Source organism: Cajanus cajan, chromosome 1, assembly GCF_000230855.2.
Source record: "Cajanus cajan strain Asha chromosome 1, NIPB_CcT2T_4, whole genome shotgun sequence".
Taxonomy (NCBI): domain Eukaryota; kingdom Viridiplantae; phylum Streptophyta; class Magnoliopsida; order Fabales; family Fabaceae; genus Cajanus; species Cajanus cajan.
This window is the reverse complement of record NC_138517.1, coordinates 78,091,598-78,117,575: the sequence shown is the minus strand read 5'-3', so window position 1 is coordinate 78,117,575 and position 25,978 is coordinate 78,091,598. Positions and strand designations below refer to the sequence as shown.

General features: G+C 37.3%; 2 protein-coding genes across 2 annotated transcripts; one reads left to right on the top strand and one right to left on the bottom strand.

The window, feature by feature from the left end:
* The first annotated feature begins 5,432 nt into the window (after nucleotides 1-5,432).
* Nucleotides 5,433-8,049, top strand: LOC109788003 (DNA-binding enhancer protein-like protein). The gene is made up of 3 exons (XM_020346616.3): nucleotides 5,433-5,709; nucleotides 7,682-7,748; nucleotides 7,835-8,049. The coding sequence occupies exons 1-3, from the start codon at nucleotides 5,525-5,527 to the stop codon at nucleotides 7,913-7,915; spliced, it is 333 nt and encodes a 110-aa protein (XP_020202205.1). The 5' UTR covers nucleotides 5,433-5,524; the 3' UTR covers nucleotides 7,916-8,049.
* A 2,300-nt stretch (nucleotides 8,050-10,349) lies between these two features.
* On the bottom strand, nucleotides 10,350-25,357 carry LOC109787997 (uncharacterized). The gene is made up of 13 exons (XM_020346609.3): nucleotides 24,883-25,357; nucleotides 24,340-24,754; nucleotides 23,588-24,260; nucleotides 23,263-23,303; nucleotides 22,907-22,975; nucleotides 13,187-13,287; nucleotides 12,975-13,053; nucleotides 12,580-12,678; nucleotides 12,378-12,446; nucleotides 12,188-12,237; nucleotides 11,986-12,067; nucleotides 11,483-11,577; nucleotides 10,350-10,999 (listed from the first exon to the last, which is right to left on the bottom strand). The coding sequence occupies exons 1-13, from the start codon at nucleotides 25,143-25,145 to the stop codon at nucleotides 10,873-10,875; spliced, it is 2,163 nt and encodes a 720-aa protein (XP_020202198.1). The 5' UTR covers nucleotides 25,146-25,357; the 3' UTR covers nucleotides 10,350-10,872.
* Nucleotides 25,358-25,978: the final 621 nt, after the last annotated feature.

The window sequence follows — 25,978 nt, the reverse complement described above, 5'->3', positions numbered from 1 at the left end:
GTTTTTTTTATTAAAAGAATCAAATAAAGTTTATTTAATTAGATTTGCCTATATTTTAGTAACACAAAATTAAGTATTTTTCTTTTTACCTATTTGTATGTTTAAAGGGAATAAATAATTATGTATAGTAATCCAATATTAAATCAAAAGATAATAAAAATTATAACTAAAATCATAATAAATATTATGATATTAAATTTAGTATATATTAAAATTAATTAAATATTTGTATTTAAAAAATTGTTATAGATTTTAGATATATATTTTAAAGTTTTTATTTTATTAAATTAATTATATTTTATAACTTTTTAATAAAGTAAGTGAATGATAATCAAATATTATAATTATTTTACAATAATTTAAAATGAAAAGATAATAAAATATGTTAACTTATGTTTCAAATAAAATGCTTTAAAATATTATAATCAAAAGAAATCTAATATTAAATCAAAAGATTATAAAAATTATAACTAAAATCATAATAAATATTTTGATATTAAATTTATTATATCTTAAAATTAATTAAATATTTGTATCAAATAAATTGATACAGATTTTAGATTTTATTTACTATGTTTTATAATCAAAAGAAATCCAATATTAAATCAAAAGATTATAAAAAATTATAACTAAAATTATAATAAATATTCTGATACTAGATTTTTAAAATATATTTTAATTAAAAATATATTTTTGGTGAATATGATGGTTAAAAATATTTTTTATAAATAATTATATTAAAAATAAATTTTAAAATCTTATAATGGTGTTTTTTAATGATGTTAACTTAAATATTCCCAAGATTTTAGAATAAATTAAAATGAAAAGATAATAAAATATGTTAATTTGTGTCGGGATTTTATTTCAACATGAAACTTTAAAATAAATGTGCGAATAAAAAAAACTCTGTCAAAACGGTCATATATTCTGTTTGATAGAGAAAAAAGTAAGGAAGCGCATTGTGATATATTAAAAACTAATCAAAAAGAACAAGTAGGTGGTTTGTCCAATTAGTTATGGGGAAGACTTAAGATTTCTCCACGTAAGTATGTGTGTGGAATTGAGTTCTACTGTTAGTAATTTTAACCTTTTTAAACAAAGGAGGTGTAATCGTAATAAAAAGGAGGTGTATATATCATAAGTTAAATACTATGAACGTCTTCGAGTAAATTAAAATCAAAAGATAATAATTTTTTTAAATTACTAAAAAATATTTCATTTTTTAATTGTTTCACAAATTCTTACTAATTTTTGTATAAATCAATTGCTTTTAAACAATGAAACTAACATGATTATATTAATTGAATTGAATGATTAAGTCTAACTTTTAAAATAATAATTGAAATAAAATAAGATTCAAGAAAATAATTTCAAAATATATTAAGTAAATAATTTTTATATATAATAAAATTAAAGACAAGGATTAAAATAATCAATGGAATTAATATAATGTTTATTTATAAATATTTAAATAAATTATAAGTAGCAAGGTATTATTTAATTGATGTTTAAAATAAAATATTTTATAATATCTGAATGAATTGATTTTTAAGATAAACTATTATATACATATTTAATTAATATAATTTTAATATATATATATATATATGTATATTAGATATATTTTAAATATATATTTTTATATTAAAAATTATTTTATCATTAAATAAAATAAAAATATTTCAAAATATGGCTGTTGTTGAATCAGTTTCCTATGGTGGGATCATATTCATATATAATAATAGAATAAAAAAACTTCGTTAAAACAGTCACGTATTCTATTTAATAGAGAAAAAAGCAAGGAAACACATTGTGATGTATTAAAAACTAATAAAAAAGAACCAGCGGGTGGTTTGCCCAATTAGTTAAGGGGAAAAACTTAAGATTTTCTCCACGTAAGTATGTGTGTGGATTCGAACTCTATTGTCAGCAATTTTAGACTTTTTAAACAAAGCAGATGTAATTGTAACAAAAAGGAAGTGTATATATCATAAGTTAAATACTATGAACATGTATGAGTAAATTAAAATCAAAGGATAATAATTTTTTTAAATTACTAAAAAATATTTCATTTTATAATTGTTTCACAAATTCTTACTAATTTTTGTATAAGTCAATTGCTTTTAAACAATGAAACTAGCACGATTATATCAATTGAATTGAATAATTAAGCCTAACTTTTAAAATAACAATTGAAATAAAATAAGATTCATGAAAATAATTTCAAAATATATTAGGTAAATAATTTTTATATATAATAAAATTAAAGACAAGGATTAAAATAATCAATGGAGTTAATGTAATATTCATTTATAAATATTTAAATAAATTATAAGTAGCAAGGTATTATTTAATTGATGTTTAAAATAAAATATTTTATAATATCTAAATGAATTGATTTTTAAGATAAACTATTATATACATATTTAATTAATATAATTTTAAAATATATATGTATAATTATGTATATTTTAAATAAATATTTTTATATTAAAAATTAATTTAACATTAAACAAAATAAAAATATTTCAAAATATGGTTGTTGTTGAATCAGTTTCCCATGGTAGGATCATATTCATATATAATAATAAAATCATGTTTCCTCAATGAAGCGATATCTACCCAAAGTAGTACGAGCATAATCAAAGATAGATGGTATAACGTATTTTAAGTAATTGATCTCATGTGTTATTGGAGTATATATTTATATATATAATTTATTTTATAATTTTTATTTATTAAACTAATGGAATATTAATTATATTTTATCAATTTTAGATTTGTTTGATAAATTTTTATTAATCCTTATATAAGCCAATTATTTTTAATTTAATGGAACTAACGTGTTTATATCAGTTGAACTAGATGTTTAAGTTAATTTTGAAAATATTAATGAAAATAAAATAAGATTTATGAAAAGAAGTTTATTTATCTTAACAAAATTGGAAAGCACAATAAATTATGTATTTTCATATTATCTAATAATGTAATAAAATATTAAGCATGATAAAAGAGAAATAAATTTCTCAAGAGAAAAATAAATAAATTTTCTAGATAAATAATTATTTAAATTAGTCTATTTTTTTAAAAAAAGATTCAATTAAAAAGATTATTATTTAATTTTGATTTATAGCATTATGTTTCTCATTTTTTAATACATCATGATATATTAATTATCTATTTTAAATTATATAATTTGTATTATTTTACAAAAAAAATTAATTTTATTGGGAGGGTATTGATTTTTATTTCTTATCATTAATATTTTTATCATTATAAAAATAATATTATATATTTTTATATTTGCTTTCATTTAAAAAAATATATTCTAAATTTTTTAGAAAATTTACATTTAGCGACCGATTTTAATTTGGTAGCTAAAATTATTATAAATATTAATATTTTTTATTTTCTTAGCGACCAAATTAAACTCGGTCGCTAAAAAACATAAAAAAAATCTAAGTTTTTAACAATTTTAGCGACCGAATTAAAATCGGTCGCTAAATTTATTAAAAAGTTAATTTTTTTTTTTTTAGCGACCGATTTATTTTGGTCGCTACAATTGTTAAAAATTAATTTTTTTTATTTTTTTAGCGACCGATTTTCATTCGGTCGCTAAATTTATTAAAAAAATTAATTTTCTTTTTATTTTTTAGCGACCGATTTTAATTCGGTCGCTAAATTTATTAAAAAAAATAATTTTTTTTATTTTTTTAGCGACCGATTTTAATTCAGTTGCTAAAAATATAAAAAAATTAATTTTTTTTATTTTTTAGCAACCGATTTTAATTCGGTCGCTACAATTATTAAAAAAATTAATTTTTTTTATTTTTTTAGCGACCGATTTTAATTCGGTCGCTACAATTATTTAAAATAGTAAATTTTTTTATTTTGTTAGCGACCGATTTTAATTCGGTCGCTAAAATTATTAAAAATATTAATTTTTTATTTTTTTAGCGACCGATTTTATTTTGGTCGCTAAAATTATTAAAAATATTAATTTTTTTTATTTTTTAGCGACCGAAGTAGTTTCGTCGCTATTTTAATCAACAATTGTTATTTTAGCGACCGATTTAGCGACCGATTATTTGCCACTATCAATTCCGTCGCTAAATTGGTCGCTAAATAAAATTTGCAACCAAAACAGAATCGGTTGCTAATTAAGTCGCTATTAGCGACGGAAAAAAATCGGTCGCTAATTTCGGTGGCTAAATTGACTTTTTTTTGTAGTGCCATGAAGTAGCCATTTGACACGTCCAGCAGCTCGAGACCTCCTTGAACCTTCCACAAGGTAGGCAGCCTGTCCCGCAAGGTTAGGAACCCCACATCTCTCCCTAGCAACTTGATCACTAGACATTGTTCCCATGGTTCACACAAACGCTTAAGAGTTGGTGCTATGATGCTGAACTTGGGTAACAACCGATCTCCCCCCTTGAATTCCAGCGTCATAGCCCCCTCCTTAATAAGATCGCGAACGATCAGCCTCTCAGCTGGGGCACCCAGTACCTTCTCCTTGAAGGTCATTGTCTGGCTCATCTTTAGGCCCCCATCGCCTTCATCCGGCGGCTCCGATGGTGGTTGGCGTCCCATAGGCATTCCCCAAACCCTCTTCATTCTAAAAAAATGTGTTTACTAGTAGTATATGATGTTAACCTATAGTAACTTTGTAAAGGCAAAATATAAAATAAGTATATATGATGTTATTTATATATATAAATATTTGTAAATGTAAAGGTAATTTCTGTTTTCAAAACTTAGATAGAATCACCCTTATGTGAGAATTATTTAAGTGGCTTTTTTCCATGAAGTAATACAGGTTACATTATTACAACAGTTTAATTTCTGCAGGGGCAACAATTTTTATACTATTAACTGGTTAAAAATTACGGTAGGTAAAACTTATAAAGTAATTTGATAGAATAACAATTTGTTATAAATAATAATTATTTCTAATCAGAAACAACACTTTAAAATCTTATTTTTTTATTATTATAAATATGCATAACACAAGTAAATCTGTTGAAATTTTTTAGAGAAATTACTTATTTAATCTATTAATATGATATACGTACGAGTAATTAAAAAGAGTAAATAATTTATGTACTAATAGTGTAATTTTCTTATATTATCATCTGATTACAAATCATAATATATAATAAAATTATTAATTTTTATAATAATTATTTAAAAAAACATGATTTTTTTTATTGATTATCAGTATAATGATACATATAGAAACTGAACTCATGTCCACAAAAAATAGAAAAAGAAACTGAACTCCAATAAAAATACAAACTTATTATTGCTGCTGTGGTTGTACAATAAAAAATTTGTTTCAATATTTTTTTTTTTTTGTATTTTGGTGATAAATTAAATTGGACTTGTTGTATGGGGCTTGATGGGTGTTGGATTAGGCCCATAGGCATAAGAGCAGAAGCTCCTGCACCTTGATTGGAACGGTGAAGGGTCTGTTAGCTTAGGGTTTAGGGCAGAGAAAGAAGCAAGAGAGAGAGAGAGAGAGAGAATGGAGGGCGGAGAAGAAGGAGTGGAGATGGTGGTGGACTCGAAGGACTTACAGCAACAGAGCAAAGCGTTGGACAAACTCACTGACCGCGTCGAAGATCGCCAACTCGATTCCACTCGCGTCCAAGAGGCCATGGCTTCCATCGCTGCTTCCGCCGAGGCTGATCGCAATGCCATGCGCATCAGGTCACTGCTTAACTTTTGAATTCTGAATTATAGCTTTTATCGATTCCTAAGATTTAGAGACAATGAAAAATTACTTTAAATGTATCATGTAGATGATGTATAGGGTTCAATGTAATAATTTTTAACTAGAAACAGATAAAAACAACTTAATCATATGTCTTGTAAGGCTAAATTATTAGGTATATATGAGTTTGTGAAACCTCTATTGTAGAAGAACGGAAAAGAAGTGATGAAATACTCAAATAGAGTGCATGCATTGAATGAGTGTCGTTGCATGACAAATGAAGTAGTGGAATAACCAAATAGGATAAGTTTAGAGGTGCTCCTTCAATTCCTTTTTCATTTAATAATTTAAGCTTATATGACTTCTCAAAATTTTTCATGAAATTTGGTGAATGAAAAGTAAAAGTAAAATGAGAGAAAAGAAAAATAATGAATTTTATGATTTATGTAATTGTTACATGATTGTACAGGTTCATTCTTGTATTGTAAGATACAAATTCATTTAAGATGCATGTTAATGATAAGAATCGGTAGGTAATTCAATTGTATCAAATAATTGGATTCAAATTGTGAATCATAAGATTCTAATAGCTATACTAGGCTAGAATCAATCAATCAGACTGAACACCACATCCAACTAAAACCTTAAGACATTAAGTGTATGAGTCTGATGAACCTCAATCTTACTTGCCATTGTTAGAAGTACCGAGAACAGACAGACCAGTGAGAACCACTGTATCAGAGAAGTGAGGACCCTTGGACTTGAGACACAAATGGAAAAGAGAAAGTGAACAGAAACAATCAAACTAAAAGGCAATAATGGCTGTAGAGATCAAAGAATCAAATAGAATGGAGGGAAATGGAAAAGAAGCTGAGAGGAAAGGCAATAGAGTGAAACAAAGAAGCAGAAAAAGAAGGAACAGAGAGGTTACATGGAAAAATCCAATGGGTTGTTCACTAGACATTGAGTATATTGTTGTTTGGTTTTATAATATGGAAGTCATGGAGTGGAGAGGTGTTTTATAGTCCCTTTTGTTTAAAACACAAACAATTGTTAAACAGTCAAGCTCAAGAATCATCAATAATTTTTTTAAAAAAGAAAAGGCCTACAATGCTTTTTTTTTTTTGCCATGAACACCATAGCCACCATGTCAAAAGCAGCTGCCATAGGCTGCAATGTAAGCCCACGATGCCATTAACATTTGACAATGATCTGCTGAAATTCTGCAACCAATTACACTGTTGCCACTATTTGACAACACTGGGTCCGGCAGTTATTTTCTTCATAAATTAGTGGGTGTTCCCCTCCTTAAAAATGTTGAAAAGATAGGGTGCTGGGTTGAAATTTACCCATGAATTTTCACAGATTTACGCATCCATATGCTTTTCTGAACCGAACCCCATATAAGCCTTGTTCAGATGCTGCATGCATGTAGCTCCCATACATCTAATTGAGTGAGCAATTGGTTTCCTAGTCGCATAGCAGTTACCAAGAACTAAGAAATACATTCTGTTTTTAGCGGGTGACGTCGTAACTCCCCACACCCCTCACAATAGGGCGGAAAAGGGAACGTGGGACTTCAGCATGTTGCGAATTGCTCCCTGAAAAGGACGGGGGAGAAAGAAGTTAAGAGGAGGGGGTTCTTAGGGTTGAAAGTAGGTTTTTTGACACAGCTTAAACTCACTCTTGAATGCTTTAGCGACAAATATCTTAAGCTTTTCTTTTACCTCTTTTTTTTTGTTCTTGTATATGAATTGAAATATCATTTAACATACTAATAGAAATTTTAAGTGAAGTGCTTCTTTAGTTTTGATTTGAAGTCATGATTTAAACATAAATGAAACATGACTTTGTGAAAAACCCTATAAAGTTGAATGTAAATTTATCCATTTTTCCTCGTGTGGTCTGCATTAATGGTTTGTTTACTTCTATCACTAAACTGCAGTATGCATTTTGATCCAATCACAGGGAGAAAGAATTAGCTGCTGTTAAGATCAATGCAGCAGATGTTGATATAATTGCAAATGAACTAGAGGTAAATTTTCAAACAGGTTGGCCATCAATCCATGTAGAAGTTTTTATTCCAATGAATTGATGTATTTTTCTTATTGTTTCCAACAGTTGGACAAAAAGGTTGCTGAAAGAACTTTGCGGGAACATAAAGGGGATGCAGTTGCCGCCATTCGGCACTTGCTTCACTAGAGAGGTGGAATGAACAAGGGTGAATGCTTTAGAAAATTATATGTATCAATTAATATTGTTTTTCGACGAGTTTGAATCTCGAAAGTATACTAAGACCTAATTTATTAAGAAATCTTAACTTTGTTATTGTTCAACAGGGTTTACCTCCCTCAAAATTTTTCTGTGCTGTATTTTATATTGTTTGGATACAGCATGTGATTACCATGTCCTCAATTCTGATACTCATTAGGAGAGGATATGTTGTGGACGCATTTTGTACATTTCGATAGATCGTGTTCATACAAATTAGATACGTTTTCATTGCGGATATTTATAAAATTGACGTGTCTTCATTGTGGATACCTATGAAACTGATGTGTTTTCATTGTGGACACTTATAAATGAACACGTCTCTATTCTGATAAATTATTTGATACGTGGATTCAAGACTTTAAAAAAAAAATCTCGATAAAAAAAAATAAAGAAGAGATGATTTGAGTTTTTTTTTTTTTTTTTTTTTAAATAAAAAGAAGAATAAATCTCAATAAAAATAAAGAATAGAGATTTGAGATTTTTTTTTAAAATGAAAAAAAATGTTGATAAAAAAATCTTTATAAGGAAGAGAACTGTTCTTGTTTTTTCCTTATTTAACTTTCTCGTGATAGAAAAGGAATTTTTTTAATAAAAATAAAAATAATGAAAGGAGGATTTGAGATTTTAAAAAAAATTATTGTGAAATATAATATCTCTTAATAATATGTTATTATTATATTAATATATAATATTTTGTCATATTATTTATAATATATATATATATTATGTTTACATGTATTATATTTTTTGATTTTGTTGTATTCTTATGTCAGCATTGTATCTTTGTGTCATGTCCGAATGGCTATATTCAAAGTACCTGTTATCTAATGGTAGAGTTAAGTGCTTCTCGAGGACCTCCACGTGTCTCATCATACATATGCTTGCTCGTTGAACATATATTTTTGTCATCATCAGGCTCAGCATGTGATTGTTTCAACTCAAACAGAAGGCCTTGCTTTTGATGTGCTTTTGTAAATTGTGGTATGCGATGCTTGTGTTAGTAGCATCTCCTATTTTGTTTGTTGCATCCATCCAAATTGGTAAAGCTAGATTTCAGATGTTTGCCAATGTTTCCCGAAATGGACATTGATGGGATGGAAGTGTCCACAATCTTGCTAACTTTTTGCCAATTCAAGAAGATTCCGATAAGAAATATGTTGCTGGCTCCATAACATGGCAAGGGCACCCACTCTATGGTGTCCTTTCTTTCATTTTCCATACACCATATCAATGTCGTCAGTGTTAATAATTGCCATCCCATTTCTGTTTGTAACCCCACCTTTTCCTCTTCTCAAAGGGTGGCAGTGTATAATAAAATCTCAATAAGTCAAACCATAGTCATTCAATATGCTTTCTAAATTTCCAAAGTCCTCTGGCATCAGTAATGGTAGGGGTCCAATTCAGCATTTTTCTTTTGAAAAGTGGAAAATTTTTACCATTTTTTTTCAATGATTTTCTGCAGATTTTTAAAACTGCAAATTGGTCCGCAATGGTTCCCTTCCGTCGGCCAAAAGAAACAAAAAAGGGTTCTTTGAGTCATTCTACAAATTGCATGAGAAAGTTGGATGTGTCTCCTTTGTTATCCTCTTCACGTGATCATATTCCTCGCGTCACATTCCCACTCGAAAAACAAACTCAGGAACAGGACAGAATAAAAAGATATAATGGACGTTTGTTAAGAATTTAATTTAAATGTAGTGTTAGTGTATTATCATGAATGTTATATTTTTTTACTTTTATATTTATCTGGAAAGTTATATTCAATATGATTTTTCATTGGTTGAGATTGTATAGAAGTTAAACTCGCTTATTCGAAGATGAAATTGCTCTCAAACTTAAAGTGCAATCTATCAGTCAAATTAGTTCCATGTTAATCACGTAATTTGATTTATTACATTGGAATGCACGCGTGACACGTGTTAGATACACATTCTGTTAGGAGTTTTTTCTCCCTTCTCCAACCTTCAAACATCTGAGGTGAAAAGGGACGTATATTATGGAGAAAAAAAAAACCTAAACCCTAAACCATATATCTTTTAAAGGAGTAGGTGATTATGGTGATAAAATAAAATATCATTTGATGCAACAGGGATTCAGGGGACTTTTTTTCACACATCATTCACAAATTCTTAGGCAAATCAATGAAATCATATACTAAAATCAACTTTTCTTTCATGGCTTGGAGTTATCCAATCACAAGAATCTCGAGGAATTTGTGAAGTATACGAAAGCATTATTATCATTAATCTATTACAATTTTTACTCAAATTATACCTATCTTATATTTCATGATTAATTTTTCAATTTGTTAATGACGCATTCCTTCACCATAGATGAATGGAAAGAAAAGAGGATAACATGATAAAAAAAAAAGTTTATGAACTTTCTTATTTCCAGTCTATGGTAATAAAATGAAAGTTCTCATGTAATCAACAAACTCATACAAATACAATTTCAGAAATTCTCAAATTCCCTCCCTTTCTACTATTTTCTCTTACTTCATTGCCTACACTGATTTCTGTTTTTCTTTTTCTCCCAACTTCCTATACAACCAAAAGTGGTACAAGTACAAACATTTTCCATATAAAACTACAAGGATGACAATAGAAACCTATTTATAAGACTCCACAAACATAATGCATCACTTATTAGTTTAAGAACTTCTGTGCTGAAACATCAAATGCTAAAATAGTTTGGTAACCATCTTCCTACTTATATGATGATACCTAGACAATTGTTGAACCAGCAAAGCTTCAAACTCCAAAACCAGCTATTTGTACCAACACATCTCAGGAATGTTTTGTATTGTATATACAAAAAAATCCTTATGCACCAGCCTGTTTTTGACAAAAAGAAGAAACATGCTCAAAATTTGTGACTGCTGGCTAGAACTCCTTTTGAGTGCTTTCATCGACAGCAGATCGAGCTGCATGGAATTGAACTGCATATTGTCTCTGCAGTTCTCTAAGCCTTTCCACCAGTTCTTGAAATGTTGGTCGGCAAGCAGGATCACTGTAGTAAATGACAAAGTTGTGAGTTAGCATGCGATCGTTGGTAATTGCACCACACTTTGCAACAAAATAACAAAGCATGACTCATAACCAATAATGTTTAATATGAAAACTTAAGAAGTGAAGTAGATAACTAAATAATCATTCACTAAAAGAAATAAGAAAAACGTTATTTTGAAAAAGACCAGGTTAACCAAACATAGGTTGTATGATCTATTAACTTTTTTGGTTTGAGTAAAAACCCTTTAGTCAACATATGCTAATAGCTTCAAGTTAGCTGTATGAATTAATTGAAAATGCTAATTTCTTGCACTAGAGGTCCAGAGTACCAAATGGGTTTTTGAATGCATAATTTATTTTACCTATAAATAATAAAGACACAATGGCCAAGTCACATTTACATTTATATTTTTGAAAGTGTGATAATAATTGTGTTTGGGTTATTGGATAATAATTAGTATGATAGAGTAACAAAAAAGCACACCTGTGCCAGCAGCTCTCAATTATAGAAGCCCACTGCGGATCAACATCTTCTGGAATTTCTAACCGATGGTTCATAAACCCTACAGCTCCAATAACCTGCAAGAGTCATAGAGAAACTGTTGTTCATATATGTACCCAATGAGCATGAATAGACATTGAAACATAATAACAGCCATTGGAGCAAATAATGATGATAAAAACTGTCTCACTAATCACTATCAACTTTTTAACATTATTTGTGAATTAACAACTACATTAGTGACAACATGATGAACAATTCAAAGTTCAAACACCTAAATTTGCATACTCTACGATAACATGGTTTATCTCAAAGAACTGAAACTAGTCAAATAAGAAATCTAACAATATTAAATGTTTCGATCACGAAATAGCAGGTTTTTTTTTTTTTTTTTTTTTTGCATTCAACAAGCTTAACTATCACATCGCTTTTTATATCTGTTCACTTTAAGAAAATTGATGTTTACGTACGCATTAAAACTATACCTGCATTGGGTTGAGAGTATCCCAAGGGATCTTTTCAGTTGCAAGTTCCCACAATAACACCCCAAAGCTGTAAACATCAGACCTAATGGTCCCATAAAGAAGCAAAAAATAATTTAACGTGGGATTTTAGTAAGAATATGAAAGAAGGGGAGATGGAGGGAGACGCAGAGAAAGAGTAATTGATAGCATAAAGCAAACATACTTCTCATCTGACAGTTCATTACGAAGAACTTCTGGTGCCATCCATTGAGGCTACAAGGGGGAAAAGGGGGGGTGGGGGGGGGGGGGACAGAAGAATCAGAAACATATTTTGACACTATAGCAGTAAAAATTTAAAGGAAAATTTTCAAATAGATTAAACATTTAAGGGGCCAATACAAATGAAAGCCTACCGTGCCCTTTCCTGTCTTAGTAGTGAGATATGTTTCATGCTTAAGACGCGAAAGACCAAAATCACCAACCTGTTTTGCCAACACATGATTAAGATATTGTCTTGCTAAATAGGAAACAAAATGTTAATTCCTTAAGCGCGCTCAACTGGATGAGTACAACCTAAAATATGGAGAATAAGAAGAAAAGTGACAAGTTCCAAACCTTCACAGTCCAATTCTTATCAACTAGAATATTTGAAGACTTCAAATCTCGATGGATGATTGGGGGGTTGCAATGATGAAGATAATTTACACCTCGTGCCTATAGAAAGAGTAAGCATACACCATTGCTTCAATCACAGTGATAGAGATCCTTACTAAGATAACAAATCAAATCTTAAGTCAAAACCTACTAGTAGTGCTCCAAGAATAGATGTCTAAAATGATTAATATTTAATCATATTGAAAAGGGAAAAGAGAGGGAAACAAAAAAGTGAACACGATGCTATTACTCAACAAACATCAGCATCATAAGAATGAGATGTAATCAGTTAAAACATAGAAGATACATAGAGACAGAGAGAGATCTTGTCCATAATACAGCTTTTAAGTACTTACAATATCTAAGGCCATATGAATTCGCCGTCTCCACTCAAGTTTGGATGTGTTTCTCTGAAGCAAACGAAACAAGCTTCCCCTGAATTGATAGAATATAAATGGATGCAACAATCATCGGCAGTTCAATACAAATCAACAATATGTGACACATAACAAATTGAATCAGAATGCTCATGACACTGAGTAAATCAGAAATGAAGTACAAGACAAACCGTGGGAGAAACTCTGTTACAATGCATAGATGTTGAGGTGAAGTCACAGCCCCCATAAAGAGAATAACATTTGGATGACGAAGTCTTTTCATGAGAGACACCTGCATACAGAAGACATTGTCAAATCAATGGTAAACAAAGGAATTTTAAGGGAGGCTCAATTACCAGTTGGAACTACCGAATATAAGGTGGAATATGTATGATTATCAAAATAAAAGCAAAAAATAATCAAAGATGAAAGCTAGAGGAAGTGGAAGAGCAAGCTCTTGCACATACAGCTCTATACTGGCTACATTCTAGCATGGTACATCAGTATCAAACCCCTGGTATACCTGATCGCTATGTCTCCACTATTACAAATTAGGATTCAGTATTTTTCCATCTCTTATGAGTTTTGTCAATTCTATTAATTGAAATAAAATATTTTTTAATTTAGTATTAAGAATTGCAAAATATAACTGTACTAACCGTACTTCGCACCCGGGCTCCGAGCCCGGATTAGCAATACAAAACAACCCCGGGCACGCGCTGCGCGACGTCAGCCCGGTATTTGAGCAAATCACACTTGAACCCGAGGATCTCGCCCCAGACCAGATCCGCCCTTCAACTATATCATATCACAACATACCCTATCTCAGGCCCAAGGCCCAAGGCAAACCTAAACCACCCTAAGGTACGTGCATTATATATATGAGACTATTATTCATGCAAACCCTAACTTTGGCATCAGAGTCTCTTTTGCAGGTACCTCCCCCATCTTGGAGCACCAATACATCAAGCAAAGGAGGCTCACCGATCTTACTGGACGGATCATCCTACGACCAAATTCCAGTAAGAACATTTGGCGCCCACCGTGGGGCCGATCAAGACAACTCTTATCGGCCACCTACATGGTTTCTACTAGAAGCCACATCAGACGAGCAACAGACGACGCGAGCCACTCAACTACCATGGACAGCGACGCTACAACCCTGAGGCGGCTGATCGACCAAGTCGAGCAGATGCGACAACAGCACGACGCCGACCTCCAGAACATGCGTACCCAACATGAGAATGACCTCGCAGCAATGCGAACCGCTAATGAAGCAGACCTCGCAGCGTTACGCGCCGAGAATGAGCGCATCCGCGCCCAGCTCCCTCGACATCACTCCAATCAACCCCCGCACGACAGTGACGATCATGAGGAGGAGACACATTCAGCCTCCCAATCCCGAGCGACGACTAAGGCACCGACTTCACGACCTGCCACGCACCAGTTTCATGCATCAACGCACAGAACAGGGCAAGGTACCAGCAGGGCCCCCACCCACGTCTCCGAGGGCCAAGAACCCTTCCGTCGTCATCCCTTTGTGGATGGCATCATGGAGACCCCGCTACCCCGCGGGTGGAAGCCCCTCCACCTTGACCGCTACGACGGCACCACGGATCCCGCCGAGCACATTGACTCGTACACAACTTAGGTAAACCTTTACACTAACAGCGACGCTATATTGTGTAGGGTTTTTCTGACCTCACTCAAGGGACCCGCGCTTCATTGGTACACCCAACTACCAGCCGGATCCATCGATAGCTTTGCCACCTTGGTGCGGCGATTCATGGCACAATACGCCACCAGTCGGCCTCACCACACAACCTCGGCCGCCTTGGCCAACCTCAGGCAGAACGATGATGAATCTCTGCGAGCTTTCATGGAGCGCTTCTCCAACATCTCGGTTCGGATCCGGAATCTAAACCCGGAGGTCGCCCTGCACGCCATGCTCATGGCACTGAAACCCGGATCGTTCGTCGACAGCCTATGCCGCGACGCCCCCCAGACATGGATGAGCTGCGTGCCCGCGCCGCCGGCTACATTCAGATGGAAGAGCACTCGGCCTTCCACGACCAAGTTCACGGGAAGGGCCCCGCAAAACCGGAACAGGGCCACAAAGATAAGGTAAAAGTCAATAATGACAGCCAATTCAAGAAGCCAGCCAGAGCCAACAGAAGCGGGAGGTATGACTTCTACACTCCCCTAAACGCCCCGAGAGTCCACATCCTGGAAGAAGCCAGTAACAATAACCTACTAGCCCTTCCACCACCCGACCACACCCCCTACAGCGCCAATAAGTCCAAACACTGCCGGTACCACAGGAACTACGGCCACACCACTGACGAGTGCCACACGCTCCGGGACCGCATCGAAGAACTCATCCAGGCAGGCCACCTCGGCCACTACATCCAGCGACAGCCAGGTTCCCGAGGTGGCTCTGGAGGCCGGGGACGCGGGAGAGGCCGCGGGTCAGGAGCTCGCACAGATTTACCAACAGGGTCCCAGCAAAATGCTAACGGCGCGATACAGGCCGAAATAAGTCAGGAAACAGAGTCGGCTCCCTTACGGGGAATAATCAACACGATTGCAGGTGGTTTTGCGGGAGGAGGCGCCAGCAGCTCGGCCCGAGGAAGACACCTGCATCAACTGCGTCCACTCTACCACCTCGGCCCCGCACCAAAGCTCACCGCCGATCTCCTTCTCCGACGAAGACTACGCCGGCGTCAACCCTAACCAGGATGACCCCATGGTCATCGTTGTGGAGATAGCCAACTGGAAAGTGCAGAAAACACTCATCGACCAAGGAAGCTCGGCTGACGTCCTGTACTGGCCAACGTTCCTCAAACTAGACGTCCCTCACTCTCTCATCCAACCTCACACGGAGCCCCTTGTCGGCTTCGCAGGAGAGCGAGTTCACACCCGGGGATACGTAGACTTGCTGACAACTTTCGAACGCCACCGGATACAAGGCGGGTCATGGTCAGGTACCTCCTCGTGGGAGCCAACACTTCCTACAACATCATCATCGAGAGGCCAACCTTGAACCAACTCGGAGCGTAGTGTCAACCCCACACCTCACCATGAAGTTCCCGGGCAAGGACGGTAAAGTCATCTCTGTGAAAGCTAATCAGAAAACAGCTCGGCAATGCTACGCCGAGAGCCTGAAGACTTCCTCGTCGAGCAAGCAAAGCAAGGGGAATCCCCCCGCCATAGCTCCTTAAGTTTTTAAGTTTCTCTTCTTCTTCCAGTGTGAACAAAGTTGTGCACTCTTTTCCCGCCTCAGCCTTTGACTAAGAGAGTTTTTAACGAGGCACACAAGCACCATAAATAAAACTACTCCCTTCGCTCATCTCATATTTTCATTTTCCTGATTATCTAAAGGACGAAAACAAACTCTAACTGTGCAAACGCTAAAATCCGAGGTCGAGTACGAACCTCGATGCTTCTGTCTAAGGTCGAGTTCGAACCCTAATTAAATAATCTATCTCAAACCTGAGGTCGAGCACGAACCTTGAGTCTCTCGTTAAAGGTCGAGTTCGAACCTTAGCTAAATAGCATATCCCAAATTTGAGGTCGAGTCCGAACCTCGACATTTCTGAGGTCGAGTACGAACCTCGATGCTTCCGTTAAAGGTCGAGTCCGAACCGTAATCAAATAGCAAATCCGAGGTCGAGTACGAACCTCGATGCTTCCATCTAAGGTCGAGTTCGAACCCTAATTAAATAGTCTATCTCAAACCTGAGGTCGAGCACAAACCTTGAGTCTCTTGTTAAAGGTCGAGTTCAAACCTTAGCTAAATAGCATATCCCAAATTTGAGGTCGAGTCCGAACCTCGACATTTCCGAGGTCGAGTACGAACCTCGATGCTTCCGTTAAAGGTCGAGTCCGAACCGTAAACAAATAGCAAATCCGAGGTCGAGTATGAACCTCGATGCTTCCGTCTAAGGTCGAGTTCGAACCCTAATTAAATAATCTATCTCAAACCTGAAGTCGAGCACGAACCTTGAGTCTTTCTTTAAAGGTCGAGTTCGAACCTTAGCTAAATAGCATATCCCAAATTTGGGGTCGAGTCCGAACCTCGACATTTCCGAGGTCGAGTACGAACCTCGATGTTTCCCTTAAAGGTCGAGTCCGAACCGTAATCAAATAGCAAATCCGAGGTCGAGTACGAACCTCGATGCTTCCGTCTAAGGTCGAAGTTCAAACCCTAATTAAATAATCTATCTCAAACCTGAGGTCGAGCACGAACCTTGAGTCTCTCATTAAAGGTCGAGTTCGAACCTTAGCTAAATAGCATATCCCAAATTTGAGGTCGAATCCGAACCTCGACATTTCCGAGGTCAAGTACGAACCCCGGCGCCTTCTTTAACGGTCGATTCAAGACCTTAATCAAATCACTTCACTCGAATTCTGAGGTCGAATACGAACCTCGATGCTCTTGTCAAGGGCCAAGTCCGAACCTTAATAACTTATTCGGCGGTCGAGTCCGAACCACATATCCGAGATCGAGTTCGAACCTCGATGAAACACGCACCACCCTAAATCTAAGGTCGAGTACGAACCTCGACACTATCGTTAAAAACTGAGTACGAGCCGTATACTTGAGGTCGAGTTTGAATCGTGATGAAACATACATGACCCTAAACTTAAGGGCGGATACGGACAACCTATCCAATTCACCACACTCCGGTTTGAGGTCGGCTCAGAACCTCGGCACCAATAAATCAATGTCATCGAACCTTCACAGAAACGTTCACCCAAACAGAAGTCCGAGGTCGAACCCGAACCTCCCTTAGCATATGAGGTCGAGTACGAACCACAGCGTCCGGATGCGAGGTCGAATACGAACCTCGCCAAAAACTTCGTTTTATTCGAAACCGAGGTCGGTATGAACCTCGATGTCCCCGCTTAAAAGTCGAGTTCGAACCTTAGCTAAATCATTTTGCTCAAACCTAAGATCAAACCCGAACCCCACCAAAGCCCAAGGTCGGATACGAACCTCGGCACTTTCAAGGTCGAACCCAAACCTTAATCAAATCGGTAAAATCCGAACCACAATAAAATCAATCAGTTGCTCAAAATCGAAGTGTAAGGGCGAATATGAGCCTCGACACTCCCGATAAAGGTCGAGGTTAAAGGTCGAGTCCAAACCGCTAACCTGAGGACGACTTTGAACCCTGGCAAAGCACACCCCACTCTCAATACCGGGGTCGAATTCAAACCCCGGCACGACCGACTTAAGGTCGAATTCGGACCTTGACTCCAGTCTAGGGTCATTTATGAACTTTCACAACAATTACTTAGTCAAAATTCGAGGTCGAATACGAATCTTAACACATTCATTTACGGCCGGGTTCGAACTCCCACGAAAAGTCCTACTAAACAAAAACTAAGGCCGACCTCGAATCTCGACTTCACCAACTCAAGGTAGAAGTATCACCATATACAAAAGCATTTAACAGACACCAAACATGTGCCTCAAACAGCGCGAACAGCCAAAATTGAACGCAAATACGGACAAGATAGAGCAAAATATATATATACAAACAAAGTTCTAAAAATTCAGTACATCAATTCAAGCCAAAGAAAAATAAATCCAGCTATTACAAAGGCGGCCTAGGCTGAAGCATCCCCGCCAGAACTGTCGTCGGCATCATCCTCCTTGACTAGCCTCCCAAAGCGGACGACTTTCTCCACATGCATGGAAGAAAAGTCGAATCCGGGAGCAAGAAACCGAGCCTGACGAGCAGCCTTTTGGAAGCTCCTCTTGTGCTCAACCACAATGGAACATCCGACCTCCGCGAGCCTCTTGTCCGTGGCCGCCCTCCCCGCCACCAGCTCCGCGAGCTCCGCGAGCTCCGCCTTCAAGGTGGCAATTTCGACGGCCACCAAGAATGACCTCGTTACGGAGAGCCGCCGCTGCCAACTCGCCCTTAGGAGAGGTCACAATGTCCTCCAGAGCCCGTACTTGGCCACGACTAGAGGTCACCTCATCCTCCAAGGAGCGAGCGCGGCCTCGAGAGAAGGCGACGAGCTCCTGCAGCTCCCCCACCTGAGAGGAATAAACCTCATTGGATTGCAACGCAATCTCAAGAGACTTCTGCACCCGGGCAAGGTCGCCACGCGCAGAACGGAGCTCAGCCTCATGCCGCTTCGCCTCACCAAGGGCTGCACTAAGAGCTTTATTCTCTTCCCTCAGGATCTTGTTTGCCTCTTTCCAAGGTTGAAGTCGGCCCCTCAACTTGGCCAGGTCCTCTTGCTACTTAGCCAAATCCTCTCGCTGTTGGCCCCACTTAGGCTTCCAGCTTCCAGTGGCTCACTATACCCATCACTCTCTGCAGCATGACCTGGGCAGCATCAAGGCTGTCCTCGGGACCGACCCTGTCAATCAATCCCCGGTCCTCGGAGCTCAGCGAACCCTGAGGGAAGAACCCCTCCGCAGTCACCCTCGCGCTCCACAATGAATCCATGTCGGCGGAGGCGCTCACGTGATCCAGCCGCACCTTATCTATACCCTTCCCAAAGCGATGGGATAGGTATTGAGTCCGGGCAGGCCTCTGCGACGAGCCTGCCTGCGACGCCGAATCCGTGGCAGAGGACGGTACTCCCCGCTCAGCACCTAAAATGTCCACTTTAAGAACCCCCGGCCCCGCCTGCAAAAAACCAGTCCCACGTCAAAAACAAACAATGTGATGTACGAGAAACCACGGAAATAAGAAGACAAAACGCCACCCACCTCAGCAGCCCCGGCGACCAGCTCAGCAGCCTGCACCTCAGGCCCGGCGGCATTTCTCGCCTGCACCTCAGGTTCAGCAGTATTTCCTGCCTGCAAAAAATCACTCAGATCGGACAGCCGGACAACATAACAAAAGGCAAAGGGAAAGTCCGAGAAAGACGATACTCACCACCTTGGCAACTCGGGCAGCCTGCCCGGCAGTCCGGGCCTCCACCTCGGCGGCCTGCCCAGTAGGCTCAGCAATCTGAGCCACCTCCTCAGAAGCCACCTGGGGTGGTGGACTCTCAGTGAGATCCACCGCATCAGCATCGGCGGCCTTGGAGGTCACCTCCTCGGCACCTGGAGGGACTGATTTCCCCCCTCTTTCTCTTCCGACTAGCCTTCAGGGGGCAACATCCTTCCGGAGGCTCAGGAACCTCGAGCTCGGTAATGTTGTAACTGTACTTAAGCTCGCGCCACAAGTTTTTCCCCATAATGTCTGCAAACAAAAATGGAAACACATCAACAAAAAGAAATTACACGAATCCTAGCAAACCACCAAAACACAAAATACTCACTCTCTAAGCCCGTCTCCCTGTAGGACGAATTTGCAAGCGACAAAACGAGCTTGCAATCCAACGGGCGAGGGAGCGCGGCAAGGTTTTCGATGGCGGCTGCCTCTGAAGCCGTCACCTCCAGGTTACCCAGACCATGAAACCTAGACGGTTTGGGACACCAGTAAAAAGGAAACTTCAGCAAGCCGCCGAAGTGGAACACCTCATCCTCTAGGGGGTCAATACCCACAAGGACAACCCGGAAGAACTCCTGTTTGAAGTTTTTATATGATTGGGAGTAGAGAGTAAACAAACCTCCATCCCTACTCCCATTCAAAGATAAAGTGCCATAAGGCGGAGCGCCTAGCTTCAGTTGATAAAAATGAAGAAAGACGCGAAGAGACACCTCTATCCCCAGTACTGTACACAGGACTTGAAAAGCCCTCAAAAAACCCCAACTATTAGGGTGCAACTGGCAAGGAGCCGAGTTGATGAAGTTCAAAAAATCGCACTCAAATTGGGTGAAAGGAAGGCAGACACCTAAATCCCTAAAAAAGCTCAGGTACATATAGAAATGGGGAGGGTCAGTAAACTTCCCCATGTACATACCCTCATCGGCCCGACAAGGCTTAAGCCGAATCATATGGGAGATAGAAGGGTCGCAAACCCTACACAACCTAGAGATCCTATTAACATCAAGAAAGGTCCGAAAGACGCTTTGGACCCCCGCCATCTCACACTTGACCCAGTCACAACCAGGAATACCTGGCTCCGGGCCCCGGGGCAGATCCCTCTTTTCGGCGGTAGCCTTCCCGATAGCCACCGCCTTACCACGCGCCTTACCCCGAGAAGGCACAGAAGAACCGACACTACTTCCCCCAACCATGAAAAAGAAAAGAAAGACTCGAAGAAAAACCGGGAAAAAGAGAAGAGAAGACAGTAAAAAGGAAGTACCTGGTACTCCTCTTCAGAAAATAACCCTAACAACGAAGGGATTACCGGAAACGGTAACTGAAATGGAGAAGACGGAGACGGAAGACAAGCAGAAAAGCAAGAGCAACGGCGTGCACAAGAAACCACAAGAATGGAAAAGAACAAAGTGAAAAAGGCCAAGGGGCGCGAGTGAGAGAAAAGAAAAAACTCTCCCCTAGAATTTCAAAACGGTCACGACACATGTCACCCAAGGGACGCGCCTGACCACGCATTAAATGAGACCCATTATGACAGAGGAACCCATCATTGCATAACCGTCATGACCACTAACGCGCCGACCTCGCGTTTCGAAATACGAAATGACTTTTGCACGAGTGGCATCTTGACAGGCGGACATACACGAAGGGTCACTTCCCCCTGGCGAGCTCGGTCTTAACTCCTCGACCTACGGTCTTTGGAGCTCGGGGGGCTAGTGTACTAACCGTACTTCGCACCCGGGCTCCGAGCCCGGATTAGCAATACAAAACAACCCCGGGCACGCGCTGCGCGACGTCAGCCCGGTATTTGAGCAAATCACACTTGAACCCGAGGATCTCGCCCCAGACCAGATCCGCCCTTCAACTATATCATATCACAACATACCCTATCTTAGGCCCAAGGCCCAAGGCAAACCTAAATCACCCTAAGGTACGTGCATTATATATGAGACTATTATTCATGCACCCTAACTTTGACATCGGAGTCTCTTTTGCAGGTACCTCCCCCATCTTGGAACACCAATACATCAAGCAAAGGAGGCTCACCGATCTTACTGGACGGATCATCCCTACGACCAAATTCCGGTAAGAACAATAACAATATAATATAACCCTGGTTATAATAATAATATTCGTCTATCCTTGTTGTCAATGTAAATTGGAGTATAATTCAGTTATTGTGATTTATGACAAGACACGAGACCCTATCTGTGGGTAGTATGAACAAAAAAGCTTTTACTGCAGAGTCAACGGGATGATTACTAATCCGTATTAAACATAAAAAAGCTTGATGAAGCAATCTCACAAAAATAGATACAGATCAAACCAGTTCACATATTCAGAGACCATAACTCTGGCATCCTAATGCATGAGGATTTTAGAGTGATACATAAAAGCAATAAATATTATCCAAAAAGTGTAATAAATATTAAGTCATTGTGAAAACATTGTTAAAGTTAAAGTAAAATCCACAAAAGAAAACCTATTATGGTCTAGAGGAGAACTAGAAACACACTCTCTAACACATTCTTTAAGTATTGGTTAAAATTTATTGAAAACTACAAAATCATGAATGAGACTCATTAAATAAGAAGTGAAACCAAAACTTTTTTTATAATTTCCTACAAAATTTCAACAAATAGAAGAAAGTGTGTTCAAAAGAGTGTCGCTAACATTTCTCTTATAGTCTAAAGCCTGTTTGGATACAACTTACAAGCTTAAAAGTGTTTTAAGAGTTTCTCTACTGGAAGTCCTTATTTTTAGTAAAGAAACTCTCAAAAGTACTTCTAACTTGTATCCAAACAAACTTTTGATCAAATTTTCTCTCCCAGTTATCTTAGCAATCAAAGCATTCTTTATATTTAAACATAAGTTAACTTCATCATATGGATAAAATTTAGCTCATTACCCATTTCCCAACATAACAAGCAAATAAGACTATCAGACACCTACCTCTTGTCTGAAAGATAGTATCACATCATCTGAGTATTCTTGCTTTGAGAAAACCTTGACAGCAACATCCTACGTGCAGGAACATTAATATAAGTTGAAATATGAATAGTAGCCAGAAAAAAATAGTTTACATTTGCCATATACATTTCATAGGGCTTCCAGAAATCAGACAATGCCCTAATTAAACAATTTTCAATTTAACACATAAAAAAGTACTTTGGTCTGGTCTACTAAATGCTAGTAATTTGAGTTGCAAGTTTGCAACATAACAATTTTCATAATGTATTCGAAAAACTTAAAAATATTAAGCAACATGAACTTTAAACCAGAAAATAAAGGAAGAGAAAAGAACATACCGATCCATACCACAGAGCATGATATACAGTTCCACAAGAACCTGCAAAGCAACAACAGAAAGGTAAATAAAGAACACTCAAACAGATATAGCATAACAATGCACAGGAATCATTGATCACTAGATATTTGGGTTTGTAAGCAAGAGCATCAAATTCATGGATCCTCATAAAACAGCAAAAGAAATTTAAAAATAGGAATTCAGTATACAAATATATCAACATTGTTTTAACTTATAAACAAATTTTTGTTTTTCAGATGATGCATGGATATTGTCTAAAGCTTATTTTTTCAAGCATGCCACTCTAGTAAAGAACACGAGACTACCTTGTCCAATTGGTTCTCCAATTGTCAGATCCTCCCACGAAATTTCATAATCCAAGCAATCAGAGTCAACATCCACTTTATTATTGGCAGCATAACTGTTGCCACTCCCACAGCTGCTGGTACTACTTGTGCTGTTAACATTAATAAAGGAGGACCAGGATCCTGAAGCCTCACTGTTAAGAGGACGATTACTTTCACCGGCCTGACTTTCTTGCTTCAACCCAGAAGAAAGATTCTTCTGATTAATTGACTCGTTCTCTTGATCACCCTGTGACTGCAACCAAGGCCAAGCAGCACGAACATCCCTAGCCTCAGATCCTTCCTGATCATTTGTTCTCCAAGGCCATGATGATGTTTTCTTTTGAATCCATGTTTCAGCCTTAGAAGTTATCATCTTGTGAATAGGTTTTCCTTCACCTTGATCACCCAAGTCTCTCATAGTGTTTCCTTGTGACTTCCCTTCGACACGAGAAACTACGCCAAAAGGAGATTTTAGCACTTCTCCTCTGGGTGTGCTAGCTCCACTTGAATTACCATCATCTCTCTGGTCAGAAAGTGCACAATCCGAGAAACTATGCTCAGAATGATGACTTCCTCCGCTCCCACCTTCACGAATGACATTATTATCTCCCGTCCGGATTCTAGACTTAACTTTGTTACTCACCTTTGACGCCTGCTTCAACGGTTTCAAACATCAAAACATGCCATGCTATACACAAAAACAGAAATATTGGAGAAAGTACGATACTAACCAAATTTGAAATTTTTGATGCCAGAGAAACTTGAAGTGGCTGCTGTGAGTCAAGGCCAAGTTTATCACTAATGCTACTCCTAACACCGTTCGAACCCGAATCCAATTCTGCATTCTTTCCACCTGAAAAGGGAACTGTGGCTTCAAGAAAGGGCCGGGAATCACATGAGACACAAATAACGCCAACCAAGCTTCCATCATCATCATAGAAAGGTGTATTGGTAGCCACAGCATAGAACCTATCCCCTTTCTTATTCTTAACAGGGAACTGGCCCCTCCAACTCTCTCCCATTTTGACATGGTTGAATAAATCATTTGCTAAGGCAAAATCCCTGTGATCCACAAGCATCTCAATCCCATCCCGCCCAAGAACTTCTTCTGCTGCATAACCATACAGATTTTCAGCACTAGGGTTCCTGCAAAACGGCGATCACAAACACTGAACCCCAGAAATAAAAAAAAAAACAATTTTTAATGTAGATATCCAACCAAAAGCCACACCCCACATGATCAAACTTGAAGAAGCATCAAAATAACTACTCACCAGTATATGATACGACATTGAAGATCCAATACATGAACAGAGTGGCCCATTGACTGCAAGATGTTGAGATAGTTGGTATCATTTTGATGCAGAGAAGAAGAAGAGGGCTTGTTACACGTGGCAGAAGCCAACCTTGAACGAGACCTGTTGTCTTGGAGGAGCTTGAGGTTGGACATTTCTTGCTTGAGGTGAGCGTGACCAGCTTCTAGGCGTTCTATCTTTTTCAGAACCTCTTCTCCTTCTTCTTCTTGTGGGGTTCCCATTTCACTATTCAGTACTCACGATACAGTATGTGACTCACAAGTAAAGGGTTGATGAACTTCACCGTTAAGATATAAGAAGAAAGAAGACATACATACTTGTTTGCAACTTGCAAGGGTCAACACTACAGCAATCTAAGCTACTTTTATCTGTTTATTTTCCTTTCCTTTTCGGTGTTAGGCGGCTTCTTTTGCCTTTCTAGACATTCTCGTCCTAACAGATAAAACTCTAGTAGATTTAGATAAATTCGGTTCTTTCGTTTTCTAATTTCCAACATGAATCAAATTGAACTAATCATAGTTAAGATTGGTTAGTTTGATTTATTATTAAGTTAATAAAAATAAAATGATAAAAAAAAAAGGGATAGGCATTATATTAAGCAACTTGTAAGAAACAAAGCTCAATGTCCAAACAGAGTAAAAAAGCTATTTAATTGGATAAATTAGTACAAAACGATTTTTTAGACTCAAAATCTGAAATTAAATCAACTTTCGAATTTGCAGTTTTTAAATCAATTCATATTTTTCTTTGATTTTGTTCGGATTCACTGAATTATTGGATTGATTTGAACTGTATTTATTTCTTATTAATAAAGTGTAGAAGAACAAGTAATTAATTGAGACATGAGACACATCAAATTTATAATTTTTTAACAAATTTTATTCAATAAAAAAAATGTGTAGTGTTGTCTTAATAATTCTTTTTATACATTAGACTTGAGCACTAGGAGGTCAATGTTTGAGTGTTGGTTACTTGAAACAATATTTGCTAAGTACTTTGTGTTTGAGTACTAATTCTTTGATTTAATTAGGAGTGAGATAGAGAGGAGAGAAAT